The sequence below is a fragment of the Xenopus tropicalis genome, chromosome 8 (genome assembly GCF_000004195.4).
Source record: "Xenopus tropicalis strain Nigerian chromosome 8, UCB_Xtro_10.0, whole genome shotgun sequence".
NCBI classification, from domain to species: domain Eukaryota; kingdom Metazoa; phylum Chordata; class Amphibia; order Anura; family Pipidae; genus Xenopus; species Xenopus tropicalis.
The window spans coordinates 4,834,224-4,849,124 of NC_030684.2; the positions used below are offsets into that span (position 1 = coordinate 4,834,224).

Consider the following 14,901-nt stretch of genomic DNA (forward strand, 5'->3'; position numbering starts at 1 on the left):
CCCTTAGCAACTAAGCGACTGAGATTTTCTCAGTTTGGGCTAAAAATAATATTTACTAGGAGAAACGAGGCGTGCGAAGAGGCGATCCGTGACTGCCCCGGCTCTGGCGCTGATAGGTGAGGTATCTGGTTGGCACAATTCTCCATGATCTCAAGCCCAGTTGGGGGGGGGGGAGCTGTAGCCTCTGATCATGATGCACGGGGGAGTTAATGAAATTTTGCCCCATAACCGCAAACTGGGGGGATAGGTGGCTCTTGCCCCCACCTGAATAACCTAAGGCTACAGAGATAGAGAACAGATACAGCTTTTTTAGACTGATTTGAGGTCCCTGGAGTGACATTCCATATGCCCAGTCCCTGCTGCAACAGGTCATGCAGGTTTGGAGCAACAAATTACTCAACCATTGGGTTGAGAGAAGGTCCAGTACCTCCCATTGCACCACCTCTACCACCATTACTACCTGGCTCAGCTCTATCAGATGCTTGTTGGCGGCTTTCTTTTCTAAACTCATGTATCCCCCATCCCCTCTGCTGATGGGTGGGGGTTGGGCATTCAGGAACAGCAGGTCGGGCTGGGTTGTTGTGTGGGTCAATAACTTTATCAACCAGCATCACTACTGCCCAAATCTCACTAAACAAGTTAGCTACAGTGGTGGTGGTGGTAGCCTTGGGCCTGCTTTTCATCAAGGTCTTCTTGAATGTTCGACAGTTGCCCAGTCACAGCCGTAAACTCAGTATCAAGCTCTTTTTTATACTGAGGTATCATCTGACCAACCTGAAAAACCTGAAGCGAATGTCCCAGGAGGAATGGGCCCAGACTCTCCTGAACACAGTGCAAAGCTGGAGTGCACTTGCCCCAAAAGGCTTTGGTGAAGGACGTGAATACTTGGGCAAAGCACTGGATATTCTCCGTCATCTAACAGCTCAGATACCTTGGTACCTCAACCAAGTGATTAGGTTAAAGAGAACTCTCGGATGGACCCCTCCTTTCTGCACCAGATGTTTGATAAGAAGACCAGACTCTGAAGGGTCCATCCACCGACTCCACTCTTCACTCCACTTTGTATTCATGGAACAGGAGAAGCCAAATTCCTGGAATCGTCTTCACCCAGTGAATAAATGAGATAGGAAATATTTAACGTCTCCCCTTGCTGGGGGGAAAGACAACAGAGGACGTGTATCTTGGCCAACGATGGGCCGACCGGCTGTTGATGGACGTGGATTATGATAAGGCCGCGGGCAGGTTCCCTGCTGACCACATGAGACATTTGCATCTTCTCTTATTTCGCTAACGGGGAGAGAAGCTGTCATCCCAGGAAGCCCTTGCACAAACATCTGTCCAGTTGTGTCGGTCGGAGAACATTAGTCTAACAGAAAACACACTCGGCGGGGAGCGGGGCGTAAAATGAGACGGTTGTGGGAATAGCCCGAAACAGAGCTCTATTCTAGTGGTGGGAAGTGCCGGTGTGGTTGTATAAACAAAGATACTGTGCGCCGTCCAATCACGCAAGGATCCAGTAAGGGGTTTATGTTCATGATGCTCCTGCACTTAAGAGGTCGATTTGGGTCTTTAACAGAGATATAACCCCCACCCAAAGGCAAACCAATATGAAATTTCCCAGAGTGCTCTACTGAGCACTTTTGCAATTTACATTCGTTATTTTTTCTGGTTTTCGAGAGTTTTCAAGTATTTGCGCCAAATCGGTTCGGGATTTGACCTTTTTCTGCGGGATTTCGATTCACCTGAATCCACGTGCCTGGCCAACCTTGGATCGTATCCTCAAAATCACGTGAATTCTTGTCAGGCAATTTGCTAATTAGGATCGGGAAGGGTTAAACCCTTTCCGGTTTAATTTTAACCCTTTCCGGATGCTAATTAGCGTATGCTAATTAGGACTCGGTTCTGCCGGGATCGTGGATTCGGCCGAAACCGAATCCATAAAAAAAAAAGGCTGGATTCGGCCCAAATCCCGAACCGAATCCGGGATTCGCTGCATTCCTAGTTCGGCCGAATCCAAAAATAGAGGATTTGGTGCTTCCCTGTTTTCAAGCGAATATAGTGAATTTGAAACAACAGCGCCACCCTGTGGTTATTGCAGCCAACTGGCAACTGAAAATGGATTTATTGAGAAAAGAAACATCTTGTGATGTTGAGCTGATTAGAAACCGAAGCTGGTGAGCAGAGAAGAGTCAACTGAAGTTCTCATGGTCAGTTCGAAGCAGAGCAGCACCAAATGACTTTCCCCTGCTAACCAAATTAATATTCGGCTGACAGTAGGCTAAAAAGACAACAGGTGGCGCTGTTGTTTTACATTCATTATATTAGTTGTTATAAAACTGCTAATATCTTGAAAATTAGAAAAAGTAACTCTACATGGAGTGCATGGTGGAACGGGACTGTTTGCCCAGTGACATGGATGCATTTCTGCCCATGTATTTATATTTATAAGGCAAAAGGGTATCTATTATGGCAATCTCTATTCATCTTTATTGTATTTCTACCCTTTTTGTATTTTAGGGAGCAGTGAAAGCTCAGAATTCAGTGAAGAGGTGTCTGCTGGGCTCGACAGGTAGGTCTTTGCCAAATATGACTTATTATTCAGTAGAATCCAATGAAGGTGATCTGAGATGGATGCATTTGGCCATAATTACTCTACGTGGTCAATTCTTGGCATCAAACCTTAGGCCAAAGCTACTAGTTGGGCTCCTTAGCGATGTCCTTATGGTTCCTATTGACAGGAACCCTGCACAAATCTTGACACACTAAAGACTTTTTGGGTCAAGAACCAACATTTTGCCAGTTTTATGCATATGTAGACATCACATTCAGCCATCGTTCCAAGAGTATCTCAAGAGTGACCTCCAAGCTGGGCTTCTAGGAGAATCTAAGGGACAGAATATGGGTTCTTCCTTGGTGCCCATTGGGAAACCCTTGGATAAGATCTACCTGGTAGAAGGAGATAGTTCCGAGCCATATACCTATTGTCTTTACACACTAAAGACTTTTTGGGTCGAGACCCAACATTTTGCCAGTTTTATGCCTATGTAGACATCACATTCAGCCATCGTTCCAAGAGTATCTCAAGAGTGACCTCCAAGCTGGGCTTCTAGGAGAATCTAAGGGACAGAATATGGGTTCTTCCCCAATATCTCTTATGGGGCTCGAGCCTGGGCCCCCCCATTGGGCAACAATTGTACAAATAGGAATTATAGAGAAGCCAGATGTCCCCCTTTTGTGTCTAAGTGTAATCGGTGTGTTAGTTTCGTCATGAGCTTTTGTGTGTGCTTCCTATCATAGCAAGTGCTTTATTGTGCGTTTGCGCCTCCACTCTGCCCACTATACACAACTAGGAACTGTAAGTAGCAGGTAGGTGGGCTCACTGCAGAACATTGGGGCTTTGTGGAATGGCAAAGTGGCCACCTGTCTCTGCCAAGATGGAATCATGGAGACTTTAGATAGATCTTTGCAAAGTGCAAGGCCAACTGAACTGGGGCCAAAATAAGAACTGGTTGGCCGGCCAGATTTTATCCATAAAGGCGGCCATACATGGGAAGATTCGATTGTTTGGTGAGGTCGCCAAGAGATATGCCCACCTAAAGGTTGCCAATATCAGGCTAATTCAATTGTTTGATCCTAGGGACAAACTGTCAAATTACAATGGCGGGCATGGGCGCTATCGGACCGAAGACCACATCAATGGTCCCCAATCCGATGGAAAAGCCCGATCAAGATCTGCCCAATTTTAGGCCAGATCTCAGTTGGGTAGGACCATCGGGGGTGTCCATATACTGCCAGATAATAATCGGTCTAAGGGACCCACATTGGCAGCTAAAATCTGCCCATGTATGGCCACCTCAAGTCTTGAAGTTAATGGTGACACTCGGCCAAACTTGCCCTGGTTCGATTACAATAGTTCCGAGCCATATACCTATGGTCTTCCTTGGTGCCCATTGGGAAAACCTTGGATAAGATGCACCTGGTAGAAGGAGATAGTTCCGAGCCATATACCTATGGTCCTTCTTGGTGCCCATTGGGAAACCCTTGGATAAGGTCTACCTGGTAGAAGGAGATAGTTCTGAGCCATATACCTATGGTCCTTCTTGGTGCCCATTGGGAAACCCTTGGATAAGATATACCTAGTAGAAGGAGATAGTTCCAAGCCATATACCTATGGTCTTCCTTAGTGCCCATTGGGAAACCCTTGGATAAAATACACCTGGTAGAAGGAGATAGTTCCGAGCCATATATAGTACCTATGGTCTTCCTTGGTGCCCATTGGGAAACCCTTGGATAAGAGAGTTCCGAGCCATATACCTATGGTCTTCCTTGGTGCCCATTGGGAAACCCTTGGATAAGATACACCTGGTAGAAGGAGATAGTTCGGAGCCATATACCTATGGTCTTCCTTGGTGCCCATTGGGAACCCCTTGGATAAGGTCTACCTGGTAGAAGGAGATAGTTCCGAGCCATATACCTATGGTCTTCCTTGGTGCCCATTGGGAAACCCTTGGATAAGGTCTACCTGGTAGAAGGAGATAGTTCGATTACAATAGTTCCGAGCCATATACCTACGGTCTTCCTTGGTGCCCATTGGGAAACCTTTGGATAAGATGCACCTGGTAGAAGGAGATAGTTCCGAGCCATATACCTATGGTCCTTCTTGGTGCCCATTGGGAAACCCTTGGATAAGGTCTACCTGGTAGAAGGAGATAGTTCCGAGCCATATACCTATGGTCCTTCTTGGTGCCCATTGGGAAACCCTTGGATAAGATCTACCTGGTAGGAGGAGATAGTTCCGAGCCATATACCTATGGTCTTCCTTGGTGCCCATTGGGAAACCCTTGGATAAGATACACCTGGTAGAAGGAGATAGTTCGGAGCCATATACCTATGGTCTTCCTTGGTGCCCATTGGGAACCCCTTGGATAAGGTCTACCTGGTAGAAGGAGATAGTTCCGAGCCATATACCTATGGTCCTTCTTGGTGCCCATTGGGAAACCTTTGGATAAGGTCTACCTGGTAGAAGGAGATAGTTCCGAGCCATATACCTATGGTCTTCCTTGGTGCCCATTGGGAAACCCTTGGATAAGATACACCTGGTAGAAGGAGATAGTTCTGAGCCATATACCTATGGTCCTTCTTGGTGCCCATTGGATAAGATACACCTGGTAGAAGGAGATAGTTCCGAGCCATATACTTATGGTCCTTCTTGGTGCCTATTGGGAAACCCTTGGATAAGATCTACCTGGTCGGAGGATATTCCTTGGAACACACAACTAGGAGAGCAGATAGGGGTGCAGCTGACAGAAGAGGTTCATGGGGTACCAGAAGAGGTTCATGGGAGTTGGGCGGTACCAGAATTTCCAGAACTCTTATTCAAAGCCTTGAATGCCGTAGAAAAGCCCTTGATGCCAGATATGTACCTTTTCCTCAGGGTTTCGGAACCTTTGCCTACCCCATGCCCCAACTGGTAGTTCAATCCTTACTCCAACCCCCTGGGGTAACTGGGCGGAGTCCTATGATGCTATGCAATAACTAGCCGAATCCATGCATGCTACTTGGGTAATGCTTTTCCAGCTCGATGCTCAGTGTTAGAACTCATGTTTAAATTTGCAAACAGGGGTCGATTGTATGCCACCCTGGGACCCAACTGGCGGGTTCCCGTTCGGAATTCTCCCAGAAGTCGCAGCTGTGTTTACAGGTACATTTAGGTGGTGGGTCTCACACTTTCAATCTGCATGCCTGAAATTCTTACTTACGTCCTGAAATCTCATAAGCCTCACTGGTGTCCTAACTGGCGGCCCTCCAGCTGTCGTACCTGGGGCTTGTCACTTACTGGCAGCTGCAGCGCCTCCTGTTGGACATGCCTGATAGTAGGACAATTCTCCCCTTCAACCTTTTTATTGATTTCTGTTTTTATATATTATATGCACAGGGCCTTCTATTCTTTGGGTTAAGGGCCCAGTGGGTTTCTGGGTATCTGAGCATTACTGCCCCATTATCATTTTATACCCCAACTAATCACATTTTTACTGAATCCACTCAATTGCCCCCTTTATTTAGTGCCAATACAGATATTATATCACATTCCCATCAGTCCCTGCCCCAGTGAGCTTACAATCTAAGGTCCCTATCACATTCCCATCAGTCCCTGCCCCAGTGAGCTTACAATCTAAGGTCCCTATCCCATTCCCATCAGTCCCTGCCCCAGTGAGCTTACAATCTAAGGTCCCTATCACATTCCCATCAGTCCCTGCCCCAGTGAGCTTACAATCTAAGGTCCCTATCCCATTCCCTTCAGTCCCTGCCCCAGTGAGCTTACAATCTAAGGTCCCTATCCCATTCCCATCAGCCCCTGCCCCAGTGAGCTTACAATTTAAGGTCCCTATCACATTCCCATCAGTCCCTGCCCCAGTGAGCTTACAATCTAAGGTCCCTATCCCATTCCCATCAGTCCCTGCCCCAGTGAGCTTACAATCTAAGGTCCCTATCACATTCCCATCAGTCCCTGCCCCAGTGAGCTTACAATCTAAGGTCCCTATCCCATTCCCTTCAGTCCCTGCCCCAGTGAGCTTACAATCTAAGGTCCCTATCCCATTCCCATCAGCCCCTGCCCCAGTGAGCTTACAATCTAAGGTCCCTATCCCATCATTCCCTGCCCCAGTGAGCTTACAATCTAAGGTCCCTATCACATTCCCATCAGTCCCTGCCCCAGTGAGCTTACAGTCTAAGGTCCCTATCCCATTCCCATCAGTCCCTGCCCCAGTGAGCTTACAGTCTAAGGTCCCTATCCCATTCCCATCAGTCCTTGCCCCAGTGAGCTTACAGTCTAAGGTCCCTATCCCATTCCCATCAGTCCCTGCCCCAGTGAGCTTACAGTCTAAGGTCCCTATCCCATTCCCATCAGTCCCTGCCCCAGTGAGCTTACAGTCTAAGGTCCCTATCCCATTCCCATCAGTCCCTGCCCCAGTGAGCTTACAATCTAAGGTCCCTATCCCATTCCCATCAGTCCCTGCCCCAGTGAGCTTACAATCTAAGGTCCCTATCACATTCCCATCAGCCCCTGTCCCGGTGAGCTTACAATCTAATGTTCCTATCCCATTCCCATCAGTCCCTGCCCCAGTGAGCTTAAAATCCAAGGTCCCTATCACATTCCCATCAGCCCCTGTCCCGGTGAGCTTACAATCTAATGTTCCTATCCCATTCCCATCAGTCCCTGCCCCAGTGAGCTTACAATCTAAGGTCCCTATCCCATTCCCATCAGCCCCTGCCCCAGTGAGCTTACAATCTAATGTTCCTATCCCATTCCCATCAGCCCCTGCCCCAGTGAGCTTACAATCTAAGGTCCCTATCACATGGGAGTCCTTGCATATGCCCAGGCTGGCTTGATCTGTGGCCCCAGCACTGCAAGGCAGTAATGCTGACCAATGAGCCTCCATATAAAGAACAGGGTATAAATGTGTTTGAAACATGATTTTATGTGACTGTGTAATGTTGGGGTTGGGGTTAGAGTTGGGGTTGGGGCACTTGCAGTAAGACAAGACATTGGGTTTAAAGGTTTTACCTATCTGTATAAAGAACTGTTTCTATTAAAGAGTTGGGAATGTTCTCATTAATTCTACTTGCACCCACTGAGGGGACCTAATGTAAGTCCCTAACCCACTGAGGGGACCATCAGGTTGCATGGCCAAGCGTCACAGTTTAACCTACTGTTGATATCCAAGTGGCGACTCTATTGAAATACCACCTTTAGGTTCTAACTATGGTGCCCATCTTCTAACGCCTTGCAGAGCAGGTCAGTGGCCCAAATGGCCATGAGTGATAGGATGCCCAGATGTACATGCAGGACAGCTTTGTATTGGGTGGTTGAACCCCTGGCCGAGCATAGAAAGCTCTAGGTGTCCCCAAGTCAGCACAAGTTCTTACACCTAATGACAAGTCAGTTCTCAAAGCAGTGATCCAATCCCAGGGAATGCGGAGCCCCCTCAAGTCACTCAATCATCCCCTAAAAACACTCACCGGCCCATTTCTTCAGACGGTAATTGGTGGATAGAGTGACCCAATGTCGCTTCAGTTGATGGCAAAGACAAAAGACCCCTGTTGAGTAGAGAGGGGCTTGGTTGCTGCTTTGGTGTTGGCTGAAGAGCACTGGAAAATTGGCTGCGCCCTGGCTCGGCCACTGCCCAACCCTACTGGGAACTGCAGAGAAGGGAAGCTTAAATCACTGGGGGGGCAGTTTGTCAGGAACATCTCTGTGAGCAAAAAATCTAATCTTCTACCCCATAATTTGTTTAATAGAAGAGGCACCACCCTGGGGCAGAAAGTTGGTGGTTTTGATCACCGAGGAAGACTTAAGGTGGCCATAAGCTATAAGATCCGCTCGCTTGGCAAGATCACCAAACCAGTGGATCTTTCCTAAGGTGGGCGATCTGTTTGCCCTCAGGGTTACAATGGCGGTTGGGAGTGAGAACCATATCAATGAGCCAATCTGGCCCCCCGATCTGATGGGAAAATCGGACCTTTTGACCAACATCTGGCTGAATTTTGCCCAGAAATTGGTCACGTAGGCCCATTGGGGGTCTCCATGTCTAAAGGAACCAAATCGGCAGCCCGTGTATGGCCACCTTACCAAATGTGCCCCCCCCCACCAGGGATTTAAGCTTTCCTTGTGCTTTATTTGTTCTAACGTTGACGTTGTTACTCCGTCCGCACATGTTTTTGTGTGTTTTTGTCTCTGTTATGTCTCCGATATCCATTCTCTCTCTCTGCCGAGACCCACACAAGGCACTTTGTTACTCTTTGGAATTCCAGAATGGGCAGGTTGTCCCCCCCCCCCAAAAAAATCTCATCCCTCTCTTGTTCTAAATTCATTATGTACCTGGAAATATCCCTATAAGGGACTGTAGAGTCTGAGTTTGTGGATATGAAAGTCAGGGCCGGCTCTGTACCGCACGTCTCTTTGTGTTTATCTCGTAGCTCGACGCGCTCAGAGCGGGCCAGCGCTTGGATACACACAGGAATGGCGACAGTACGGTAAGGGCAGATATTACGCCATTATGCATTATTAGTCAGGTTGCTCTGGGAAGGAGATGAACCTAGCCATGACACAAGCAGTGGTGCCACCAAGCCTGGCCTTCCACAGTGTCCAGTAATGTGACCACCACCACCACCACAGGAAGGCCAGGCTTGGTGGCACCACTGCTTGTGTCATGGCTAGGTTCAGGTTGATTGGCTGCTCTTGTGCACTTAATGTCTAATGTCCAACTCCACTCTGTGGCCACCAGTGGAGAACAACATCTGTGGGAACAAACCAGTGGCCTGCAGTTGGTGATTGGATGCCTGTATATGTGCCAGTCTCAACGATTGGCCTCACAAGCAGTCAGTGTTACTCAATCCTTCATAGGTTTGTTGGTGGCCACCACATTCCTTGTTTGTAGAACATGGAGCTTGATGCTCACTAGCAAGTTGATGTAAATACGCAGGGTTGACTTACCTGACCTTCCCTTTGTGCAGTCCCACCGGCGCATACAGCTCCTTCGTGGGAAGCTCATCTAGTGCCATTGCCATGGAGGGACCGCTCAGAAGGAAAACTCTGCAGAAAGAAGGGAAAAAGCCAACGGTGAGATATGAAAGACCACCATGATCCCCACCTTCATGATAACGCATGATTATGGTCTTTGAGTAGAGGTTTAATCTTAGTCTCTTTATGCCCCACCCACACAGGTCAGTTTGTAGGAGCATATAACCCCATGGAATCGTCTCATAGGTGGTGCCCATGAAATGGTTTGCCCCTTATACCCCAAATAATGTAGAGCACATACACCCCGTTATTAAACCATCATCACAGCATCCACCACTTATGTCAACCAGAAGCGACCTGTTGGGTGTAAGAAGCGTTTTGATAGCTGTGTTCCACAGCGGGGGGTACTTTTCCAAACCATATCCAACAAGGCTTTATAGATATTGTCCATCATTAACATCAGCCCCCCCCCCACCCCCAAGGACCATAATGCATTAGGGCCAAGGTTATTGAGGAAGAGTGAAGCATTTCATGGCTTAAATCTGTTGGGTGTAAGAGGCGTTTTGATGGCCGTGTTACACAGCTGAGGGTACTTTTCCGAACCATGTCCAAGAAGGCTTTATAGATATTGTCCATCATTAACATCAGCCCCCCCCATCCCCAAGGACCATAATGCATTAGGGCCAAGGTTATTGAGGCAGAGTGAAGCATTCCCTGGTTTGGACCATCTATTCTCTCTCTACAGCTCGCGTCCTGGACAAGGTACTGGGTGACCCTTTCTGGATCAACACTCCTGTACTTTGGGCCAAAGTCTTTAAGAGGCAATGAACGGAAACATGTAAGTGTTTTACTATTGGCCTAGAGGGCTATGGAATCATGGACACGGGGGCGTATACACTGCAGCCTAAATGCTGTATCCCATGGTTGAGCACTAATTGCCCCCTAAGAGTGCAAGTTTTGCAGACAGCATGACATCGGTAACTGGATCTCTGATTCTAAGAGACCTCCACAGTTGCCCTGATGGGATGGGGTGGAAGTACCTGTTTTGTATGGCTCATGGTTTCCTATTGGTTGGTAGTTCCCAAGGTGGGAGGGAACATCAACATCAACTCAACATCTACGATCCCCTTCAAGTACATCGATTCTCTCTCTCTCTTTTAGTACAAATCTACACCTAGTAAAAAGGTGTCCATACTGGGCTGGATGGTGGTACTGCCTGATGATCCAGAACATCCCAACATTTTCCAACTCAATAACCCAGATAAAGGTAACACTCAAGGCTTCCTAATGTGTTCATACGCCCTGCCAAGAACATGGAGTCCAAGATCCCTCCCAAGTTTCCCTTTAGTTCAATATACATAAAGTGGGGTGTTTGGGTTAAGGTTCTTCTTGGCTTCTCTATGGCTGAGGGCCACCAGAGGCCTTCTGTTCCACCCATAATCCATCCATTGAACTCTGGAACTCGAGATTTCATTGCAGGCTAGCGCTATGGGAGGGATGAGCAACTCCCAGCTGAGCTTTTTACTCCATAATGGGTTGATTCGGGGGGGGGCTGTAGATCGAACAACATGGCGGTAATGTGAAACGTCTGATTTCAGGCAATGTTTACAAGTTCCAGACCAGCTCCAGGTTCCACGCGATACTGTGGCACAAACATCTGGACGACGCCTGTAAAAGCACCCGGCCGCCAGTAAGTAACGTTTCCCGCACCCGCCCCCCCATTGTAAATAATACACGGCAAAGACCTGCTTGTTTATCGACCTTGCCCAATGAGATCTGACCACATTTGGCCAACTCCTTGATGTTTCCTTGGTTCCTTGGTGTAATCCTTAGTGATTGTTGGTGCCATGGCGAGATATCATCAGGCTTTTTCAGTCAAGACCCCCCCTACCCCTGGAGAGAGCCCCCTTGGCTAATAACAAGGGTACAGGTATCAGCCATAGTTAGAAGAATGCTAACCCAAACCAAATAACCAGGCTTTCTTAAGTATGTAGTAGACTAACCTTGTTGGTGGTCCAGTCGCTCATGTCCTAGTCCAATGGTTCCTAACCAGTGGCACGGGGGCAACTAACCCCTTGGATGTTGCTCCCAGTGGCCTCAAAGCAGGGGCTTATTTTTGAATTTTTGGAGGCATTAAGACCATGGGTACTGCCAAACAGAGCCTCCTGTAGGCTGCCAGTCCATATAGGGGTACAAATAACCAATCACAGTCCTTGTTTGGCAGCCCCAGGGGCCATAAGAAACCAAACCCAATGGGTTGGGCAAACAAGTATGGACAGACTACATGGAGAATGAGTTTCAGGCTTAACGGTTGATGTATTCATGTTGTTGGTCACCCCGCGGGCGCCATATTGATAAAGTGATGATGATTGTTTTCCCAGGTGCCCGCTAACCTCATGTCTTTTGAGTGAGCGGTTCGGTCCGTTTTTGGAATTGAAGTGCCAAATTACCCAGCCAAAGTGGATTTATACTGTAGGCAACGTAGCCAGAAGACTTTGCCCCTACGGAGTACAGAAGCCCTTCTCTGTTCCACTATAAAGTGGACATCCAAGATGGATGCACATAGGAGGGGGAAGGTAAAGCAGCCCTGATTGGCCGAAGGCGCATGATATCATTTAGAACCATGGAACTGCTTTGTGTACCGGAACAGCCTATTGGCCCATGTTGGGTTGAAGCCTCTCTCTGACAGACACGATACTAACAGTGTTACTTACAGTGTCAATTGGATTGGACGTCGGAATCCGCATTTTTATAAGTCGACTTGCACTGATTGGCTCGGCATTGTGGCTGGCTCCGCCTTTTGACAATTAGGAGAACCCGCTTTGGATTTACCCCTCGATGTTTTGTGACCAGTACCAAACCCGTGGATTGGGGCACAAACTGTAAATACAGTAAATAGGCTTTTAACTTAATTTTTTTTAATCGAAAGACACTAAAATTGTATTTCATTTTCTCTGTGGTAACGAATTTGCCTGCGACGTAACGACGAGACGTTATTTTTATTTACTACATTAGTATAAGAACGTAGGGGCTGGTTGGACCCGCGAAGATAACATCTTTTTTTATTGTGCGAGTGATATTATTTATACTTTAGAACTTGGCTGTGGGGTACGGGAGCGCCCCCAGAAGGGGCATCCTGGGCGGGGTACGTGGGCGCCCCCAGAAGGGGGCATCCTGGGCGGGGTACATGGGCGCCCAGAAGGGGGGATACTGGGCAGAGTACGTGGGCGCCCAGAAGGGGGCATCCTGGGCGGGGTACGTGGGCACCCAGAAGGGGGGATCCTGGGCGGGGTACATGGGCGCCCAGAAGGGGGGATACTGGGCAGAGTACATGGGCGCCCAGAAGGGGGCATCCTGGGCGGGGTACGTGGGCGCCCCCAGAAGGGGGGATCCTGGGCGGGGTACGTGGGCGCCCCCAGAAGGGGGGATCCTGGGCGGGGTACGTGGGCGCCCAGAAGGGGGCATCCTGGGCGGGGTACGTGGGCGCCCAGAAGGGGGCATCCTGGGCGGGGTACGTGGGCGCCCAGAAGGGGGCATCCTGGGCGGGGTACAAGGGCTCAGTGCCCCTCCTCCTGGAGGCTTCACACCAGCAAAGGAAATAATCACACGTCAGAACTGCCCCACTGCTCGTTATTGATTTATAAATAGCCTAATGGTACCCCAAAAATGAGCTTCAACCCCCCCCAAGTATTTATTTACAATGACTGTTTACACCACAGAGTGTAAGCACTTCCGGGGCAAGGACTGATACTGGGAATGCCGTATAATCATGTAAAAGAGGTGGGGGATATGTGGGCAGGGCCAGAACTAGGCGAAGGCAAAAGAGGTACCTACCTCTTCTGAACCCTCTAACTCATAGGAGCATTGGATCAGGAGTAAGAGTTGTGCCAGGTAGACAGGAAAGAGGAGTTGCCAAGCGGGTCCATGTTGGGTGGAGTGAGGCCGGGAGGATTTTCCTTGGGCGCCCCATTATGTTGGCCCAGCTCTGTATATTGGAGCTATATATAAGGGATAATACTAGGGGGCAGAAGACTTGGCTTCCAAGGCATGGAAAGCCTTATCAGGAGCTGAGTGGGTCTCTACGACCAGATCGAGGACTGCAGTTGTCCACCCGATTGGTGGATCTCCGTTGGCTTGGCAGTTTGACCGAACCAATGGAACCTGTTCACAACAAACGCCATCGATTTCAATGAGTTGAGCTTCTGAGCCATAGGACTTCATCCCACCCAACCGCCAGAATTCTGAGGGCAATTTCTGTGAAGTCGTGGTCAATGGCTGACTTGGTCAAAAAGTTAAACTTGATGGACTTGTCTGTTTTTTTTTCAACCTCATCTGTTAAATCACTTGGGGGAAATTTTATAATAACAGAGCCCTTCTGATCCCTTCCATGAAGCCCCGCCCCCTTACACAGCATAACCACTGCAATATTTAATGTACTAAAACGGACAAGAGGTAGGTTCTCCTGATATCCGGTGGGTTGCTAGGGAGCACAGGCAGCCCACGTTGCTAGGGACGGACACAGACACTGACACTCATCCCTTTAAGATGTTTTTACCTACTGAGTTTACTAAGACGAGTTTGTGGTTTACCCGCTAAAGGAATCGTTTCCACATATCGTTGTCTCGTTTAACATTCCCGGGTGATTTTTTTGAATTTTTACACCAATAAATGTGAATTGTAAACTTTGCAGCTTGTGTAACGCTCGTCATTCTATGGATATTTTGGAAGATTTATGGGAAAAAAAGGGGGTTTGGTCCAAAATGGGCCTTGGGATGGACGGGTGTAACTATAGGGGTCGCAGACTCCACAACTCCAGGGAGAGGCAAGAGCGACCATAGGCCTTCCCTATTTTATGTGGGTTTGGGTGGGGTCCAAAAAAAATTTGCAGTGGAACCCAAGTCCCTGAAGTTGAGCCTCTGACCCGGAAGGTAAATGAATGTTGGTCGGCCAAAAAGAAAGCGAAGAGAGGCCACATCTACGCTCAACGTACGGAATAATGTTTGAAGAGGCCTCCATTTTGGCCCATCACGCAGACCATTGGGTGTGGCCAAGTTGAAAGCCAATGTCAGTAGGGTTGCCACCTTTTCCATGGAAATTTACCGTCCGATGATGTGGAGGCGGGACTTAAAGTGGGCGGGGCTGTGATGCAAAGGGGGAAGAGCTGCTATATTGTCAGGAAAACTGGAAGAGGCAATGGGCGGGATGGAGGCGGAATTGGGACTGGCCAGAGACAGAATATTAGGGGTTAATACCAGCTAAGACTTGGCTGGCCCACCTACTGATTCTCACACCCACATATAGCTACAGTAATTAATAATACCTCACTCTAGTTCATATGTATTGCTTTATTAAAGGTTCAAAAAACAACAATTAAAAATTGA

General features: G+C 48.3%; 1 protein-coding gene across 4 annotated transcripts in view; it reads left to right on the forward strand.

The window, feature by feature from the left end:
- ralgps1 (Ral GEF with PH domain and SH3 binding motif 1) overlaps window positions 1-14,207 on the forward strand; it is a 197,615-nt gene extending 183,408 nt beyond the window's left edge. For 2 of the 4 annotated variants that reach the window (XM_031891078.1, XM_031891076.1), the window contains 8 exons: window positions 2,518-2,569; window positions 5,621-5,701; window positions 8,977-9,033; window positions 9,514-9,619; window positions 10,266-10,358; window positions 10,682-10,787; window positions 11,119-11,210; window positions 11,902-14,207. In XM_031891078.1, the coding sequence (XP_031746938.1) occupies window positions 2,518-2,569; window positions 5,621-5,701; window positions 8,977-9,033; window positions 9,514-9,619; window positions 10,266-10,358; window positions 10,682-10,787; window positions 11,119-11,210; window positions 11,902-11,931 (617 nt within the window). In that variant the 3' untranslated portion in view covers window positions 11,932-14,207. The remainder of the gene's footprint in view (window positions 1-2,517; window positions 2,570-5,620; window positions 5,702-8,976; window positions 9,034-9,513; window positions 9,620-10,265; window positions 10,359-10,681; window positions 10,788-11,118; window positions 11,211-11,901) is intronic. The other 2 variants (XM_031891079.1, XM_031891077.1) reach the window with 1 other exon arrangement.
- Window positions 14,208-14,901: the final 694 nt, after the last annotated feature.